The sequence below is a fragment of the Pseudorasbora parva genome, chromosome 9, assembly GCF_024679245.1.
Source record: "Pseudorasbora parva isolate DD20220531a chromosome 9, ASM2467924v1, whole genome shotgun sequence".
NCBI lineage: Eukaryota > Metazoa > Chordata > Actinopteri > Cypriniformes > Gobionidae > Pseudorasbora > Pseudorasbora parva.
The window spans coordinates 31,835,659-31,853,776 of record NC_090180.1 but is presented as its reverse complement, the minus strand read 5'-3'; the positions used below and the strand labels follow the sequence as shown (position 1 = coordinate 31,853,776).

Genomic DNA, 18,118 nt, shown 5'->3' with positions numbered 1-18,118 from the left:
ATAAGTACACTAACCATCAAAATATATAACATTATTTTGAGTGTTCTGACAATGTCATGACAACTCTCTGAGAGATTGGAATGGTAATAGAGATTGGCAAGGAAATAGATATGGTTATGTATTTGGTCTTGGTGAAATAGATCTGCTACACTGCTGCAGAGCAAGTAAAGAGACTTGCTACTTCCAATACGTTCCCATACATTGCTGTGAGCGTGTAAGACATGCTGCTGCTGCTGCACATGCAACATACATGATTTAATCTCCATATAGCAGATCTATACAGGTGGAGCTCGGGAAGGTGGAGGAGCATTACCAGTATTTGTTTGAGCTGCAGATCATTGACCGCTGATGCAACAACCACCAATCAGCTACACTATGTAGTAGATAACGATGTGTTTACTATCAAACGATTTAAAGACCTATCCGCCTGCGCCATATAGCGTTTTAATGACAGAACTAAGTTATTTTTAGATGTTTTTATCAAAAAATCTTACATGTTGTGCCTTTAAAAATAGAAAACTGGTTACTGGAGGTAAACATCTTTATGCTTGTAGAAGTGAGATCTAAGTAAATCATATTTTCCTACGTAATAGTTTATTTGCATGTTATCACACATTTTGTGTTTTGCGACACAAAAACTATACTGCAAAAAAAGCGTAATGTGGAAATTAACCGGTTTCTAACTTACTAGAGTTTCTAAACTCTAAATTACTGGTTTGCTTCAAAAATATGACATCACTGTTAGTCATACATGACATCACCTTTTATAGATATGGGTTAGAGGGATATTATTTCATACATAATCTCTCATAAATGTCCAGAGTGACTAATGCAGAGTAATATTTTCATTTAAAATCAGTACTCTCCTTTGCAAAAACGTGCTTGTTTAATTTGGCCTGTGATGCGTAAACAAACATTCTTCAGAATTAATACAAATCTGTTCAGGAATGTGATAAAAACCAAAGCCCTTTGTTTGTGTGCTGCGAAAAGCCTTTGTGCTTGTGACCTCAGAGGTTGCAAAACCTGGGAAATAAAATAAGCAGCACTAGCTTTTAAAACAGATGGATGAGGTAAGGGGGAAAAATACAAGATATAAAAGAACAATATATGAACTTGCCTTCCAGAATGAAAGGAAATAAAGATTAAAGTGTACAGTCCCTGACAAAAGTCTTGTCGCTTATCTATTTTCTAGAAATACCTGATATTAACCTGACTTTTAATTAATTCATTGGTGTTAGAAATAGCTCATATGAAAAGCTAAAACCCTCCCAAATGATGTTTAATGCACTGAAATAAATAATTTTCACAGAAAAAATATTTCTCATTTAATCAATACAGAAAGGTCACATTTTGGCAAGACAAAAGTTTTGTCGCCTATACAGAAATTGAACAAATTTACTGCAAATACAAAAATATGTCAGCAAATTAAGTTGTGGTGCTGTGAGATCCAAATTTAATATCTTGTATGACTTCCATGAGCTTGAAGGACTGCATCCATGCGGTTTGGCAAGGATTCATACAATTTATTGATGAAGTCATCAGGAATAGCTAAGAAAGCAGTCTTGCATGCCTCCCAGAGTTCATCAATATTCTGTGGTTTCGTCTTCCATGCGTCCTCTTTCATCCTACCCCATATGCTCAATGATGTTCATGTCTGGTGACTGGGCTGGCCAATCCTGGAGCATCTTGATCTTCTTCGCCTCGAGGAACTTTGATGTGGAGATGGAAGTATGCGATGGAGCACCGTCCTGCTGCAGAATTGGCCCTCTTTTATGGTTGGGAATATAAGAGGTAGCCAAGATTTCTTGGTATTTTAGACTATTGATGTTGCCTTCCACGCTGCAGATCTCTCGCACACCCCCATACTGGATGTAACCCCAGACCATGATTTTTCCGCCACCAAACTTCACTGTTTTCTGGGTGAATCTCGGATCCATTCGGGCTCCAGTAGGTCTCCTGCAATATTTGCGGCGACTGTGGTGTAATTCAACAGAAGATTCATCTGAAAAATCCACCTTCTGCCACTTTTCCTGCGTCCATCCTTTTAGCAGGCTGTGGGCCTAGGCAAATGCCACACGGTTTTTCAGTTGTCTTTTGTTTAGTGCTGGCTTCTGGGCACTGATTCGACCATGGAGGCCATTTCGAGACAGAATCCGACAAACTGTTCTGGTTGACACAGGGACTTCAGGTGACCAGGTCTCGTGGAGCTCTGCTGCAGTGGAAAATGGGCTGGCCTTGGATTTTCAAGCCAACAAACGGTCCTCTCGAGCAGTTGTCTTGCGGGGTCTGCCTGACCTGGGCTTGTCAAAAACGTCTCCAGTCTTTTCAAATCTTTTTTTTTATCCTCTGTACTTGACGCTGAGACACATTGAAGGTGTCTGCCACATCAGCAGTGGATCTGGTCTTCAGCCTCTTGATAATCAAAACTTTAGTCTCAGGGTGAATCTTAGGCATGTTTGCAGAGGTCTAGTTGCAGTTGATGTGAAGGTCTAGTGTACTGGGGTTCTTTTTATACACACTTGAGACCTATTTGATCCATTATTAGTCACAGGTGAAGCTCATATGACAAAGTGACAACACTTATGTCTTTGCAAAAATTGACTCAATGGGCTTTACCAAGCTGTGAATATTAGAATACTTTTTGAAAGTTAGGTTTTTCACTGAAACATTATCACAAAAGCTGGTGGGATTAAAATGAGCCATTTCTTGTAAAAAAATCTTGATTAGAAATATATTTCAGCGCCACTTTAGGTCAATTTGAACACAAGCGACAAGACTTTTGTCAGGGACTGTAGACTGACAGTTCGCTATAAGATATATCATGTTTAAAACATCAGTTTTTGCTGCTAGACTAATTTACTGAAGGTCTTGTTTTTTCGGGTTGTATGGGCAAACAATATGTTGGTTGTTCTGCCTTAATATGCTGGATTACACACCCTCTTCTGAAGAATGGCTTTTTAGGGACAAAAACATGGGTTTTATTTGATGCATTTTGTTAGACAAATATTTACATTTTAATTTCTTGCCACTGACATATTTAGTACAATTTCATTAGTGCAAAAGCGATGCTGACTTTATTCATGCAAGCCTTTTTTATGGTGCCATTTCAAAAATGTTGTTCACTTATTTACTGCATATCCTAATATTCCCTACATCAGTTAAACTAGTTATAAAACACCTTTTTATAGAATGTCCTTTTTATGTTTTATAATGTGCTCAGTTTCATTATTGGCCCGAATAAAGTCTTTGTTGGGGTGGGGGGTGGGGGGGGGAGTTATCAGCTGACTTCAGCTTATTTATGTTTCTGACGTTGTACAATCACGTTTTGTCTACCTGATTGCTTCACAGCTTTTAGCAATGTGAAAACCTCAAATCAGGGGAAGCAAATCCTATTTGATGAATGGCTTTTGTAGCTTGCATCTCAGGATCTTTGTACAATGGGATTGTTGTTTAGCGAATAACTGCCATTGGCTGTGACAGGGGTTAAAGTTAGGCAGTGCAAAAATGTCTAAGAGGATAAAGTATAAAAGCCCATAAACTCAGGGCTCCACTGACAAACCAACAAGAACAAGCGGTGTCACAGACATTTACTGTCCTGTCCCAGCAACAATCATGGTTAGCCGGTAAGTGACTTTCGTTTTATTTTTTCTCATATAGCACTGCTTATGTCATTGGAAAAATATGGGCAACACTTTATTTTTAATGGTTCCTTAAGTCACTTTGTAGCTTCATGTCAACTTGTGGTCATTCGAGTATTAGACAGTATCTGCTTAATATCTCCTAACTGTTTATTGTTGTTCCACAAATGACATTCTACTGACTATAAGTAACTTAACAACTGCATGTCAACTTATTCCAACCCTACCAGTCTACAAACACTATACTAACACTCTAATGAGAGTTAGTAGACATGTAGGTGCAATGTTATAGTCCAAAATATAGTGATTTTTTTTTTAAATGTATACAATACAGTGTATTGAATTTCTTAGGTTTGCCCTCCTCTGTATTTAATGATTTAATTTAAATATCTAAATATCATTTTCAGTTTTGAACACCCTGCTGGAGGCTATAAGAAAATCTTTGAGACCGTGGAGGAGCTGAACGAACCTCTTCCAGCAACAGTTACTGGTATTTCCTTCATTCTTCACAAATTTGGCTAACATTTTAGAATACTGTTCTATCATTAATGAATAACTACAGAGGAACAAATTATTAATGCATTATTAACACTCTAGTTACTACTATTTACTAACAAGAAACTCAAACATGTAACAAATTAGTAAGTGATAGTTCTCAGTTGAATGAGGTAGTTCGCTATTAGCTAATCAGTAATTAGACTACTTTTTATATCTCACAGAGGTTCATAATTAATGTGAATAATGCATAATTTATAATTAATATTAAAGTGAAGGTAATGGTTACCCACTTGTAAACTATTAACAAATACTTCAGATGGAACTAATAATTATTTGGATCAGTATTCAACTATATTGAAAAGCATTAAAAAGCATCTAAAGTGTAAGCTTTAGTGTAAGGGTTTGGTATGTTTTTGTAAGGTTGTGGACTGTAATTTCTTCCAATGGATTTACACTTAAGTAATTATTAGTTTGTTACCATGATCATCACTTTAGAAGACTGATCAAAATAATTAGTAATTCCTTCTGAAGGATGTAGTAAAGCTTAAATCATTACCCTGACCCAAATAATTATTAATTCCTTCTGAAGGATTTGTAACACATGCGTCATTACTAGTGGGTTACCATTACCATATTTTATACATTATGCATGATTCACATAAATTATTATTAAAATCACTGGTCAGCGCATGCTGAGGCGCACTGTGCGCATAAGTCGCCGACTTTCTGCAGAGTCAATAGCTACAGACCTCCAAACTTTGTGTGGCCTTCAGATTAGCTCAAGAACAGTACATAGACAGCTTTATGTAATGGGTTTCCATGGGCAAGCAGCTGGATCCAAGCCTAACATCACCAAGTGCAATGCAAAACATCGGATGCAGTCATGTAAAGCACACCGCCACTGGACTCTAGAGCAAGTGTAGACGTGTTCCTTGGAGTGACGAATCACGCTTTTCTGTCTGGCAATCTTATGGACGAGTCTGGGTTTTGGCAGTTGTCAGGAGAACAGTACTTGCGTGTCTGCATTGTGCCAAGTGTAAAGTTTGGTGGACGGGGGATTTTGGTGTGGGGTTGCTTTTCAAGGGTTGGTCTTGGCCCCTTAAATCCAGCGAAAGGAACTCTAAATGCTTCAGCATACCAAGACATTTTGGACAATTTCATGCTCCCAAATTTGTGGGAACAGTTTGGGGATGGCTCCTTCCTGTTCCAACATGACAAAAGCAAGGTCTATAAAGACATGGATGAGGAAGTTTGTTGTGGAGGAACTTGGCTGGCCTGCCCAGAGTCCTGACCTCAACATGATAGGACAACTTTGGGATGAATTAGAGTGGAGACTGGGAGCCAGGCCTTTTCGTCCAACATCAGTGCCTGACCTCACAAATTGGATTCTAGATGAATGGTCAAACATTCCCCTAAACACACTCATAAACCATGTGGAAAGTCTTCCCAGAAGAGTTATAGCTGCCAACTCCATATTAAACCCTACGCATTAAGAAGGGGATGTCATTAAAGTTAGTGTGCATGTAAAGGCATGCATCCAAAAACATTTGGCAATTTAGTGTAAATTCAAAAAACAGTAGGCAAAAAGTCCCCGAATGACTTACTACTTCCAGCAAGATTCTGAAGATGGACACTTTCCTGTCGCATGAGGGGATTTACAGTATAAATGGAAATGAAGCGACAAAACTTACACTGGAAGGTCACGTGACAGGAACAGCATGGCGAATGTAACCAAGTTGCTCACATGAGCAACATGTGCTAACCTCCATTCTCTAGTGTATGGCTAATCAAATAGTTCTAAAAGAAAAACAAACATTTGTGAATAATGTGCCTTTTTTAGGTCGCATCCCGTCGTTTATTAAAGGCAGTCTGCTCCGTCTGGGTCCCGGTTTGTTTGAGGTCGGAGCTGAGCCTTTCTTCCATCTTTTTGATGGCCAGGCCCTCATGCACAAGTTTGATTTCAGCAATGGACAGGTCACATATTTCCGCAAGTATGTCAAATAGTATTTTGTTGTCTTAAACTTGTCTCTGGATAAAGGAAAATAATACAAATAATTTTTGTCCATGGTGTTTTGGTTTTCACAGGTTTGTCAAAACAGATGCTTATGTGCGTGCTATGACAGAGAAACGTGTGGTCATTACTGAGTTCGGAACCTGCGCCTATCCAGATCCCTGCAAGAATATCTTCTCCAGGTCTGAATCAATTTAAGGCCCTTTCACATCAAGGATGATAACTATAATCAGGGCTTGACATTAACTTTTTGCTCACCAGCCAATGTGGCTAGTGGTTTTCAAAAGTTACTATTCACTCAGCATTTTTACATGTCAGAATGTTGTTGTTGGGAAACTTGTTGTTGGCTATACATAAATGACCACTGTACATGAAATGTATAACACGACAGGTCATCCAATAGGCCTCTGATACGGTTGTGTGTAAAACTCCTTCATTTATAAACACTATCAGTTGCTTGTCTGAAAAAATATGATTTTTAGGTGTAATTCCCCAGTTTATTTGATTAAATATCAGAAATCGAATAGGTGTGCATCATACTTAACACCTAGATGAACACTTTACAACAGGGTTTAATGACTGTAAGTCATTCTGTTTAAATGCTACCGGCACTTCGGTGCTACCAACTATGAGAAGTGAGTACACAGGAAGATACCGGTTCTACACGTAGGCTATAAAATCTAGCAAACGTGTTGGGTGTCGCCCAGCCCGCAGCTCTACAAATATCTGTCAGCGAGGCACCACGAGCCAGCGCCCGGGAAGAGGCTACACCCCTGGTGGAGTGGGCTCTAATACCGAGCGGGCAGGGCACGTCTTGGGACTCATAAGCCAAGACAATGGCATCCAAGTTAGAAACGTGTATACCAATGTCGTATGTAACTTTAGAGATGGTCCCTAAATTCGCTAATATCAAACATCCAACGTCAAGCCAACTTTATGCCTCATCAGATGCGCTATGTTTGTGCTGTGACCTTTGTGTGAAACTATTTTCGCTGCTGAAATAGAAAAAAAAGCTTATATGCAGCAGAGAGCACAGATTTCAGTGAGTGAGAGCGCAATCTGCACCAAACTCAGGCATTTCAGCGATGATTAATCTGAATGCTTCTGATTATTAAACATTGTATTCATAAGCTGTCAACTTATTAGCAATAGAATCACATGTGATTGGTTAGAATGTGCAACACAATTATAACAGATGTCTTTTTCAAAGACTCAACCCATTCATATAGTTGTAATCACATTTTTTTCCCCCAGCTGATTGGCTAAAAATCATTGACAGCCAATAAGAGTCCATCCTGTTTTAAAGAGCTCAAGCATTTAAAGTGAAAGATGACAATCTGCAGCAAGCGCATAAAATAAACATAAAAACATTTTATTGTCTATTGGTGTGGTTACAATATAGTTGTCATTATTGGTTTGAGCAGTCCTTTAGACAAACAGGTGTAGTTCACAGATTTGAAAGCTTTAGCACTCATGACAATACTTATGGGTTTGGTGCATCAGCAATTTTTACATTTTGCGATTCCTTTGACAGGTTCTTCTCGTATTTCAAAGGTGTTGAGGTGACAGACAACTGCCTGGTGAACGTTTACCCTATTGGAGAGGATTTTTATGCAGTCACAGAGACTAATTATATCACCAAAGTAAATGTGGATACCTTGGAAACCTTGAAAAAGGTAATTCAACAATTTATTGTAAAATTATTTGAATTTGGTGTAGTCCTGAATAGCTTTCCAACATTTAAAAAAATATGACTTAATCGTTCCAAAAGGTTGACATGTGTGACTATGTCAACATAAATGGAGTAACAGCCCATCCCCACATTGAGAAAGATGGTACGGTGTACAACATTGGAAACTGCATGGGGAAAGGAGCCTCGCTGGCCTACAATATTGTCCGAATCCCACCTAAACAAAAAGGTAAGCAGTCTTACGATCATTGAGAAACATATGAAGAAGGTTGGTTAAATGATAGCCAATGCTTACTTAAGTAATTTGGTAAAATGTCAACAAAATCTTGCAGACAAATCTGACCCCATTGAAAAATCCAAGGTGGTTGTGCAGTTCCCAAGTGCTGAGAGGTTCAAGCCATCCTACGTGCACAGGTAACAGTCCACAGCAACAGTTTGGTGATGCCCCCAAAAACTGAAACGCATTGTTATATTATAATATATGATATAATATTGTTACAAATGAAGTTAAGATAAATAAGAATATTTAGAATCAATGTTTCATTCAATTTCTAATTTAATACAGTTAATAAAAAATGAGTATAGCTACAGTACTTGTAAATGCAAATGAACTTTGTTTATCATAAGTAAAGGATCATGTATATAAACGGTTCAACTCGACCAACCCCTAGCGGGACTCAAACCAGCATCTTTGCCTAAGCTAACAAGGACGCTAAAGACCCCAGCGGCTAACATCAGTCGCTAAGGCCCCTTTTGAGATTAGGGGAGGAAGGTTTACATGGACACATCTTACTTGCCTACGGCAGTTACACTCACCTCCCTAAACCTCACTCCCAACCGGGTCACGGCACCAAATGTAACCCTACTCAACTTACTCTGAGCAGGACTTTAAATTTATTTAGAATTATATCTGTTGTTGGAGAAAAAATGCTGGCAATATGTACACACTTTTGCTAGTTTAACAACAGAAAACAATCACACGTCAGGCCCATAATCCAAAAGGGTTTTCCCTATTCTAGAGTAATGGGTGTTTTATTCTCTCCAGCGTAACGTGCAATAAACCAATCAGAGTCTCATCTACCATTCCCTTTAAAAGCCAGTAGTGCTTGTACCAAGGGGGATGTTTGACATTTAAACAATGTGGCACTGGAGGTGAAAATTAGAACTGCGTCGGGCTGAAACTAGCAAAAAACACGTGCGTTGCACATGTCTTTGCATTGCGTCGGGTGTATGATAGGGCCCATAGTGTCTATAATGTAAGTTACTCAATATTAACTTGGTTATGGAAGCTCTGGATATCAGCACTGATTGTGTTATTTCTCAAATGCAGTATAGAGGGTAAATGACATGATGTTTTTTATCCTGTTTGAATTGTATTTTTTGGGGATGGGGGTGCATAAAGTAAAATTCAGGGTGGTGCAACTGTCCTGATATAATAATGGAAAAAGACTAATTAAATTAATGAAACTTTTGAAAAGAAAAACTACTTAACCATAGTTAGGTAAGAAGCTTAATGTCACTGGTTACTTAATATTTGAAAAAAAACATGTGTCAACCAAATTGAAGACTTATGTTGCAACCAGCATGCATAAAACAAACAACAACAACCTGTGTTAAGATCAGTAATTCTCAGATGATTTGACAATTTTATAACAAACCAAGGTTCAGGTTGAAAATGCAATGTGCTTTAACTGCCTAAAAAGGCAACGAATATATAGGGCTAATTATTATTATTTATTTTTTTAAAACACCCCAAAAAACCTTAGATGTTTACACTCCTATGCATTACAAGTGTCTTTGTTTTTATATGAGTTTACCACATGACATTTGAGTCATTTAAAGTCATTCAGTTTTGTCGCAAATGGCATGAAAAGCAGATTTTTACACTGTCAGGCTGATCAGCTCGAAGAAAGTTAAGAAATGTTTCTAATTATATTTCTACTTGAGCTTAGTTTGGCATGGCACGATTTACAAAATATTCTTGCCCAAGAATTCTAATGATGGTTGGCTAACCATCATGACATCGCCACTCAGGATTGGTCACTAGTCGGTTAAAAGGCTACCAGTTTCTCAGCTATTTGAGTGTAGTAAATGCAAGTTAATAATAAGATATCTGATCATCCTCCATAATGCGGTCGCTATTTCACGTATCGTCTGTAAATCCGTGCATTACCAGGGCAACGACTGACGCACTTGTATTACATACCAATGTGCTCCATTATCAGTCCCAGAGAGGAAATTGAAACCATTCCTTTATATAGACACTCTTATATGTCATTGACCCATTGGCAGTGTTTTGACCCAGGGATGGAATGATCAATGAACCAATTTGTTTTACAAATTGATTAATCATTAAAGGTGCACTATGCAACTTTCCGTCCACTGGAGGGCGCCTATTCAAAACAAAGGCGTAGTTTGATGAAAGTGTGAGCGCAGTATCTGGGGAAATGTGGTCTTCACCTCACAGCCGGTGGAAAATAGGACTTGGGCAGAAATCATGTTCATGGATGCGGTTATGAACGTTATTGTAGTTTAAAGCAGAGCAGGACCGAGTGTTGTGGAGCTGAGCACGGCCGCTGGAGTGATTGTTATACAAACACATGGCTCGCAAGTATTGGGACTTTTATTATGACGGGACGGGACACAGTCGCCAGGGATGAGCACTTCCGCTTTTTCCGGTCATGATAATAAGGTAAAGCCAGCAGCTCAGTTTATCATATTAGATACATTTAAGTGTGTTTAAAATTATGTTATGACGTTCTTCTGTGCGTTCGCTCGGCGCTGCTGTGACATATTCACACTGCTAAGAGAAAAGCGCTTCTGCAGAATAAAACCGAGGGTAGCGCAGATATGACGCGATTGACAGGCGACTCGCTCAAAGCTATGCTGAAACATCCCAGTCCTTAGTTAAAATAGCAATTTTCTCACAATTTACAAATAGTTGGAAACATTAGGGATATTGTAAGTACTCAACAGAACAAAATATATAACACTGGCCTAGTGGTTTTTGGATATTTTACAGCAAAAATATTACATAGTGCACCTTTAACACCCATTTTCCCTATTTTTCTTTCCCTTACTAGTTTTGGGATGACAGAGAACTACTTTGTCTTTGTTGAAACACCAATCAAAATCGACCTATTGAAATTCCTGAGTGCCTGGAGTATTCGAGGATCCAACTATATGGACTGCTTTGAATCTGATGAGGACAAAGGCGTATGTTCTTGTTTCTTTATCGCATTACATTGATGTTGTTAATGGCAGTATCACAAAACTTTAGAAGGCTTTGAGTCTTTACCTTGTGTCAATTCATACAGACGTGGATACACATTGCAAGGAAGCATCCAGGGGAGTACATTGACTATAAATTTAGGACCTCTGCGATGGGTCTTTTCCATCACATCAACTGCTATGAGGACTCTGGGTACATTGTTTTTGACCTGTGTGCCTGGAAAGGGTAAGTCAAACAGAACGATTTACTTACATGAAAATTTGACTTTCAAAGCCAATTCACCACTGTAATTTATGATTGCTTTTATTTGTAACATTTAGAGGATGATTTGCACATCTATTATTGTTCATCAGCACTATTATTAGTCTTTTATAATATAAACTGGTTTCAGGTAAGATATGGTATTATTTTTCTCTTTAGCTTTGAGTTTGTCTACAACTATCTGTGGCTGGCAAATCTCCGTGGCAACTGGGAAGAGGTTAAAAGAAATGCCATGATTGCCCCTCAGCCAGAAGTGAGGCGATACGTCATACCTCTGGATCCCTACAGGGTAAATAAAAAAACAACAATGGTAACACTTTACAATAAGGTGCCATTTGCTAACATTAACTGACACGAACAAGACAGGCCTGTCTGTTGTGATTGGTCTACTCTGCTCTGATTGGCCAGATGGCCCAGTCTGTTCTGACTGGTCTACTCTGCTCTGGTTGGTCAGATGACCCAGTCTGTTATCATTGGTCTTCTCTGCTTTGATTGGACAGATGACCTAGTCTGTTTTCATTGGTCCACTGTTTACACCACGTGTCAGAAACCAAGCGACTACTACCATATCTGAAGTTCAGGTCCAGACAGTGGCGCCTCCAGAAATTTTTCATAGGGGTGGCCAGATGGGGCCACTTAAAATCTTGGGGTGGCACACCAAAACTAGAAACCATAATTTCAGAATTGTATTCTACTGGTGTAGTAAACCGGCCTGTAGCACGTCACGACACATAATTCCCCGTCGTCTTTTACAAAAAAATATTTTTTTACTTATTTACTTACCAGTAGTCTTCGTCTTCAAACGTTAACTTCTTTTGAAATTGTTGACTGATGGGCATGCGCTGACCTGTTGCTGTCTGAGCGCGCAAAGTTTATTAATAAGTCTATTAATTTATGAGGCTCTTCAGTTCAAATTATCCAGTCCCAAAATAATAATACTCTTTATTTTCCAAGTTCATAAATGATTTTCAAAACGGATTTGAAAAAAAAAAAACCACACAAAATGACTTATTTTAAATATAAAATACATATATAAAAGTCTTGGGCATGTCAAAGATTTGTAACAACTTTAGCTTTGATGCATTGTTAGTTTTTGTGCAGCATCAGATTTTTTCTCCCTCATTTACTGTTCATGGCTGTTTTTGCCCCATTGACTTCCATTATAGCCAAAAAAAAATTATTGGAAAGCCATGACACCATATAATCATGCATTCTTGATTGTTGGTGGTTTTCCCAGTTGGGAAGAGGTAAAATGTGTATTTTTTACAGTTGATAACCATGTGGCACCATTAACCCTTTAGATAGGCCTGTGCTGAAGAAAAAAAGAAGAAGCTTAGTTTCTGGCATTTGTATAGAGTATAATAACTGCATATAAATTAAATTAAAAAAATGTAAATCTGATGCTGCACACAAACTAACAATGCATCAGAGCCAGTGTTGTTACTAATCTTTGACATGTCCAAGACTGTGATAAAAGGTCAAAAAATATCCAGTCCACAATCACTTTTTATATTGAAAATAAGTTATTTTGTGTGTATGTTTTATTTCTTTCCAAATCAGTTTTGAATCCATTTTTGAAAATAATTTATGAACTTAGGCAGTTAAAGAGTGATAAGAGTGACAATGAAACAATGACAGCAGCTCAAACAATAAACATGGAATCAAGTATGTAAACTTGCAACAGAACACATTTTAAATTATTTTACTTTTGATTATTTTATTTATTTCTAAAGATCTCTTTAGTAGCCTGTATTGGTGTACTTTAAAGGGATAGTTCACCCAAAAATAAAATTTCTGTCATCATTTACTCTCCCTCATGATGTTCCAAACCTGTATGAGTTTCTTCGTTCTGTTGAACATAAAATAATATATTTTGAAGAACGTTTGTAACCAAATGTTTGCTTTGGGGGCAACATTGACTTCCATGGTAGGAATTTGTCTTCATATGTATTCTACATAAAGAAATGCATACAGGTTTGGAACAACTTGAGGGTGAGGAAATTATGACAGATTTTTCATTTTTGGGTGCACTGTCTCTTTAAGCAGTCATCTGAACCAGTAACCACTTTACAGACAATTCTGAAATTCAAAAATGTTTAATCCTCTTTATTAATTTACTATTATGACTATATTATTATGTAATTATTTGTCCCATTTTAATCTAAATATTTTTTTAAATATCAAACTGCTAAATGATAAATTGATAACATTAATAGGCTATAATCTATTAATTAACCGTTCTAATGTCTAGAAAAATAAGTCTGCCAAGCTCTGATAATGTATGGAATATTATATTATCCATTAAAAAAAAACAATAGGCCTACCTTTAGTTCACGGATGTGTCTGTCATCACATGCTTAAAGTCAGACAGTCGGAGACACTGAAATGCTTCTCTGCAAAGGGTGCAGTTTGTCTTAGGTTCATCTTAAGTTACTGGACAGACCCACTCATGATAGCTTTTTTTCTATTCAGCCCTATATCTGCAAATCCTCTTGCGTTCAAACTGTGGACGCGAGCTCGACATGTTTTTAAAAAAACGCGCAAGTTTCCAGCGCATGTTCTCGAGACTCCGTCGCTATGGCAGCAAAGCGCCGCTAAAACCCAATCTTGTGCATCGCGTCCGTATTGGTTTGATACGGGACGCGTCATTTTGCTTATTCTAAATATTGATTGGGACTAGTACCTAGCGTCCCCCCCCAAACCTACGCCATGGCCAGCGGGGTGGCCAGTGGGGTGGCCAGGGGTTGTCCAGGGGTGGCCGTGGCCACCCCTGGCCACCCCCTGGTGGCGCCACTGGGTCCAGAGGCTTCCTTAACACCTGAAACACAGTTATAATATAATATAGATAATATGAATGTTGTTTGCAGGCAGCCGATGAAAACCATAGGCTGTCATTATGCAAATGTGTTACAAGCCCATATGTTTGAGCTGGAAGTAAGACTGGAATTACTGACAACTCTTTTCAGGCCGTTCAGAGCCGCTTCTTTTTTTTGGAAGACAGTAACCATTTTTTTCTACATTTTGAGCTCTTAGACATTTTACTTTCACAAACTACATTAAAGGTAATACCTGGGAAAAAGCATATTGGGGCACTTTAATATTATTTATTGGACCTGAGCAACGAACAGTATTTGTATTTATTAACGTTAACAAGAATTAATAAATACTGCAATAAATGTATTGCTCATTGTTAATCTATTAACATGAACTAATATGACCTTATTGTTTAGTGTTACCAAGCCACATAGGATTGATATTTTTATGTGAGAAAAATACTGATTGATGACATTTTTACACTGATTTCTTATAGGAGGAGCAGGGCAAAAATCTGATCTCTCTGCCGTACACCACAGCCACAGCCACAATGCGTGTTGATGGGACCATTTGGCTTGAGCCGGAGGTGCTTTTCTCTGGTCCACGACAAGGTACGACAAACTTCATTTTTAGATCTCATGGCAACTTTTGCTATTGTTTAAGGTACAACTCAATTTCTTATATAAAGTTTTTTTTGTTGTTGTTGTTGAAAATTCGAGGTGAAGTTTTATCACGTTTTATCGTGTTTGAATCTCAAAGCTTTCGAGTTTCCCCAGATCAACTACAAAATGAACAATGGAAAGAATTACACCTACGCTTACGGACTGGGCCTTAACCACTTCATCCCTGACAGGGTATGAATAATCACACATCATCTGTTCAGTGTTTTATAACAAGTGCTGAAGAATGTGCTTTTTGGGCTGACTTTGATGATTCATAGATTTGCAAGCTGAATGTGAGGACTAAGGAGACCTGGGTATGGCAGGAGCCAGACTCGTACCCTTCAGAGCCGCTGTTTGTGCAGAACCCTGATGCAGTGGATGAGGATGATGGTGGGTGAGACCAGCCATACTGCCAAATATTATGTATCGCTGAGTATATTGTTTTTATTTTGTAATGCTTTGATGCCTAACAGGTATCATAATGACAATTGTGGTGGCGCCTGGAGCCCAGAGACCAACATATTGCCTGATCTTGAATGCCAAGGACCTGTCTGAAGTTGCAAGGGCAGAAGTTGATATCATCAGTCCTGTCACCTTCCATGGAATGTATAAGCCATAGAGTGGCTGGTTCCACTGAAAACAGTGCTTATAAAGTTACTGGAAACACCATGATATTGTAAACAATAAAAATATGATAATGCAACTATGATAAACTTGAAATCCACATTTTTTTTTGTTTTGTTTTTTGCCAGTAGTCTTTGCAAATGCACAAAAAAATTGTTTTGTTAACAAAATATCAAGAGATAATTTGCACAAATTAGATTCTTCCCCCTCCATTTTTGATGGGTTTTGGTTCCTTGCCGCTGTCGTCTCTGGTTTGCTTTGTTGGGGACCCTTAATATCCAGCAATATTACTGATTAACCAAACTGACACTACCGGATGAGAACAAAAGCTGAACTAAGCTGATTCTATTGTCTTCTGTTTTATAGCTGAATCACATTTTTTCAAAACTGATACAATTTCCAACATCAACTCTGCTATTGAATTGAATTGAATCAACACTGAACTTACTCAAAGTAAAACTATTGTCTTCTGTAGAGCTCCTTATTACCATGAAGAAGCTTTGAAGCAATTTATATTGAATAAAGCACTATAAAAATAAAGATGACTTGACTTAACAAATTGAAAATTTGGAATTTATAGAAATTAGAAACATTTGTGCAAAATCATGTTTTGCTATAGTTGTGTGTGTGTGTGTGTGTGTATATATATATATATATATATATATATATATATATATATATATATATATATATATATATATATAAGAATATATATAAAGACAGCAGTCTCTCCAGGATTCATCAGGCTCAAATTGTGAAATAAATCTGTATCGATTTTGGGTCAAGATCTTGTATTGACAATGAGAAAGTCGATCACTAAAGTCTCCACCAGGTAAATCTCCTGTATATATACACCTCTTGTCATTGATTACATTGATTAACTTAGTGTGCTAAACTCATGTTTAATCTGAACGTGCTCCTCCCGAAATGTGTTAATAAAACATTCTTTTGCACAAGCTGTTTTGAAAAAATGTATCTGTTTATTACACTTTATACTGTACAATTTTGGCCCAGACTTCATTTGACACAACAGCTCCCTGACCTCTGCATAACATTTGATAAAACTACAATTTTGATTTATCTGTCTGAAGAATAGTAATACTCTAAGCTTTCTCAAGCTAAGTGAAGCTACACAGTTTTTACTTGCATCTATAAAATGGCACCTGAATACGGCGGCCCCAGTTTAATTTGTTTGATGAAGTTGCGTAGGCATGCTTGAAGTATGTCAACACAATGCAGCATCTCGTTCCCATCTCAGGGAACTGGGTTACATAAGTAACCCTGAGACATTTCTTTTCAAGGGAAATATGCCTCATTGCGTTGATGCTATAGGAACATTAATACCCACACTGCCAAACTGAGAGGAAGCCTGCAGGTTGTGAAAAGTATACAAAAGCACACAACTGTAGTCGAATAGTCAACATTAAAGGAGATCCTGGGATTGCATTCACATCAAGTCTAAGATCCATTTCCGGCCAAACAATACCTCAGCCATATGGACTCAACAACTTGGAGTCACCATTTCTCGGGCCCCAGCCCCTGCCTCGACAGTATGTCTGCTCCCATATTCAGGAGTCCAGGGATGTAAACTGCCCACAGGGAGAGCAATTTGCGATCGCACCAGGATCTGCTGCACCAGCCTGAACATGGTGCAAAAGCAGTCTGCCCAGGTGATTTATGTAGACGACTACCAATGTGTTGTCCATCCACACCAACACAGGGTATCCCCTGAGTCCTGGGAGGAAGTGTCTCAATTTCAAGAACATGATGTGCCACAGAAGATGAGGGCCTTGCCAGCCTCCTGTCAGAGAGGCTTCCATTGTGATTGTCTTGCCCATTCCCATAGAAAGGCACCCAAGGTGAGAAACCAGGGACTACTAAAAAAAGGGGCAAAAGGGGTTAAAAAACTTTTTTTCTGAGCCACCACTGGAATGGTTTCATATGCAGCAAGCTCAATTGTATTATGTTGTGGTTTAGTCTTAGACCCAAGCATCTCAAATGAGCAAGGATGACACCTTGATGTCAAACCGGCAACTCCTTTGAGACAAAATTTACCAGTTGTCGATGTAATTTAGAACACAAATGCCCTGGAGTCGCAAAAGAGCTAGAGCTGCATCCATAGACTTGGTGAATGTGCGAGGAGATAAGGCTTGGCCAAAAGGAAGAATACTGGTAAGCAAACCTCATGGTCTTCCTGTGCACAGGCAATATCTCTATGTGGAATTATTTGTCCTTTAAGTCTGTTGGGACGAACAAATACTTAATTTCAATAGATTGAAATTAAGTCACGATAAGCTTCAAAGTCAATGTCTTGAACCTATACATAATGGTTCAAAAGATGTAGTTCAAGAATGGGATGTAACTCCCCATCCTATTTTGGTACCAGAAAGTAAAGTCCGTAAAAATCTGAGTGTCTCATTGGGAAGGGGACATGCTCTATGGCATGCTCTCCTTTGTAGAGTCTTGAACTCCTGCTTAAGCAACATAACCTGCTTTTGCTTCACCACAGTGGTGAGCACCTTCTGCTCTTCCATCAACATCTAGCTCCTAAAAAAACTTGACCCCATAGAAGGTAGGTCCTTGTCCAGAGCAGAAGACATCTTCCTTGGGGACCCTTTGAGTCTGTGGAAAAAGCAAGAGTAAGGACAGCACCATCTCAGGCTCATACAGCAGCTCCATCTGCAAACC

The 18,118-nt window shown here is 38.4% G+C and overlaps 1 protein-coding gene across 1 annotated transcript; it reads left to right on the top strand.

The window, feature by feature from the left end:
- Positions 1 to 3,345: 3,345 nt before the first annotated feature.
- Positions 3,346 to 16,054, top strand: rpe65a (retinoid isomerohydrolase RPE65 a). Its single transcript, XM_067453215.1, has 14 exons — positions 3,346 to 3,623; positions 4,046 to 4,128; positions 5,977 to 6,127; positions 6,222 to 6,329; positions 7,682 to 7,823; positions 7,919 to 8,066; positions 8,170 to 8,251; positions 10,921 to 11,053; positions 11,155 to 11,294; positions 11,490 to 11,619; positions 14,641 to 14,755; positions 14,904 to 14,998; positions 15,085 to 15,196; positions 15,280 to 16,054. The coding sequence occupies exons 1-14, from the start codon at positions 3,613 to 3,615 to the stop codon at positions 15,423 to 15,425; spliced, it is 1,596 nt and encodes a 531-aa protein (XP_067309316.1). The 5' UTR covers positions 3,346 to 3,612; the 3' UTR covers positions 15,426 to 16,054.
- Positions 16,055 to 18,118: the final 2,064 nt, after the last annotated feature.

Coding starts and splice junctions, on each gene's coding strand:
- rpe65a (XM_067453215.1), top strand. Junction 11,620..14,640: donor TACCTCTGGATCCCTACAGG/GTAAATAAAAAA, acceptor GATTTCTTATAG/GAGGAGCAGGGCAAAAATCT. Junction 14,999..15,084: donor ACCACTTCATCCCTGACAGG/GTATGAATAATC, acceptor GATGATTCATAG/ATTTGCAAGCTGAATGTGAG.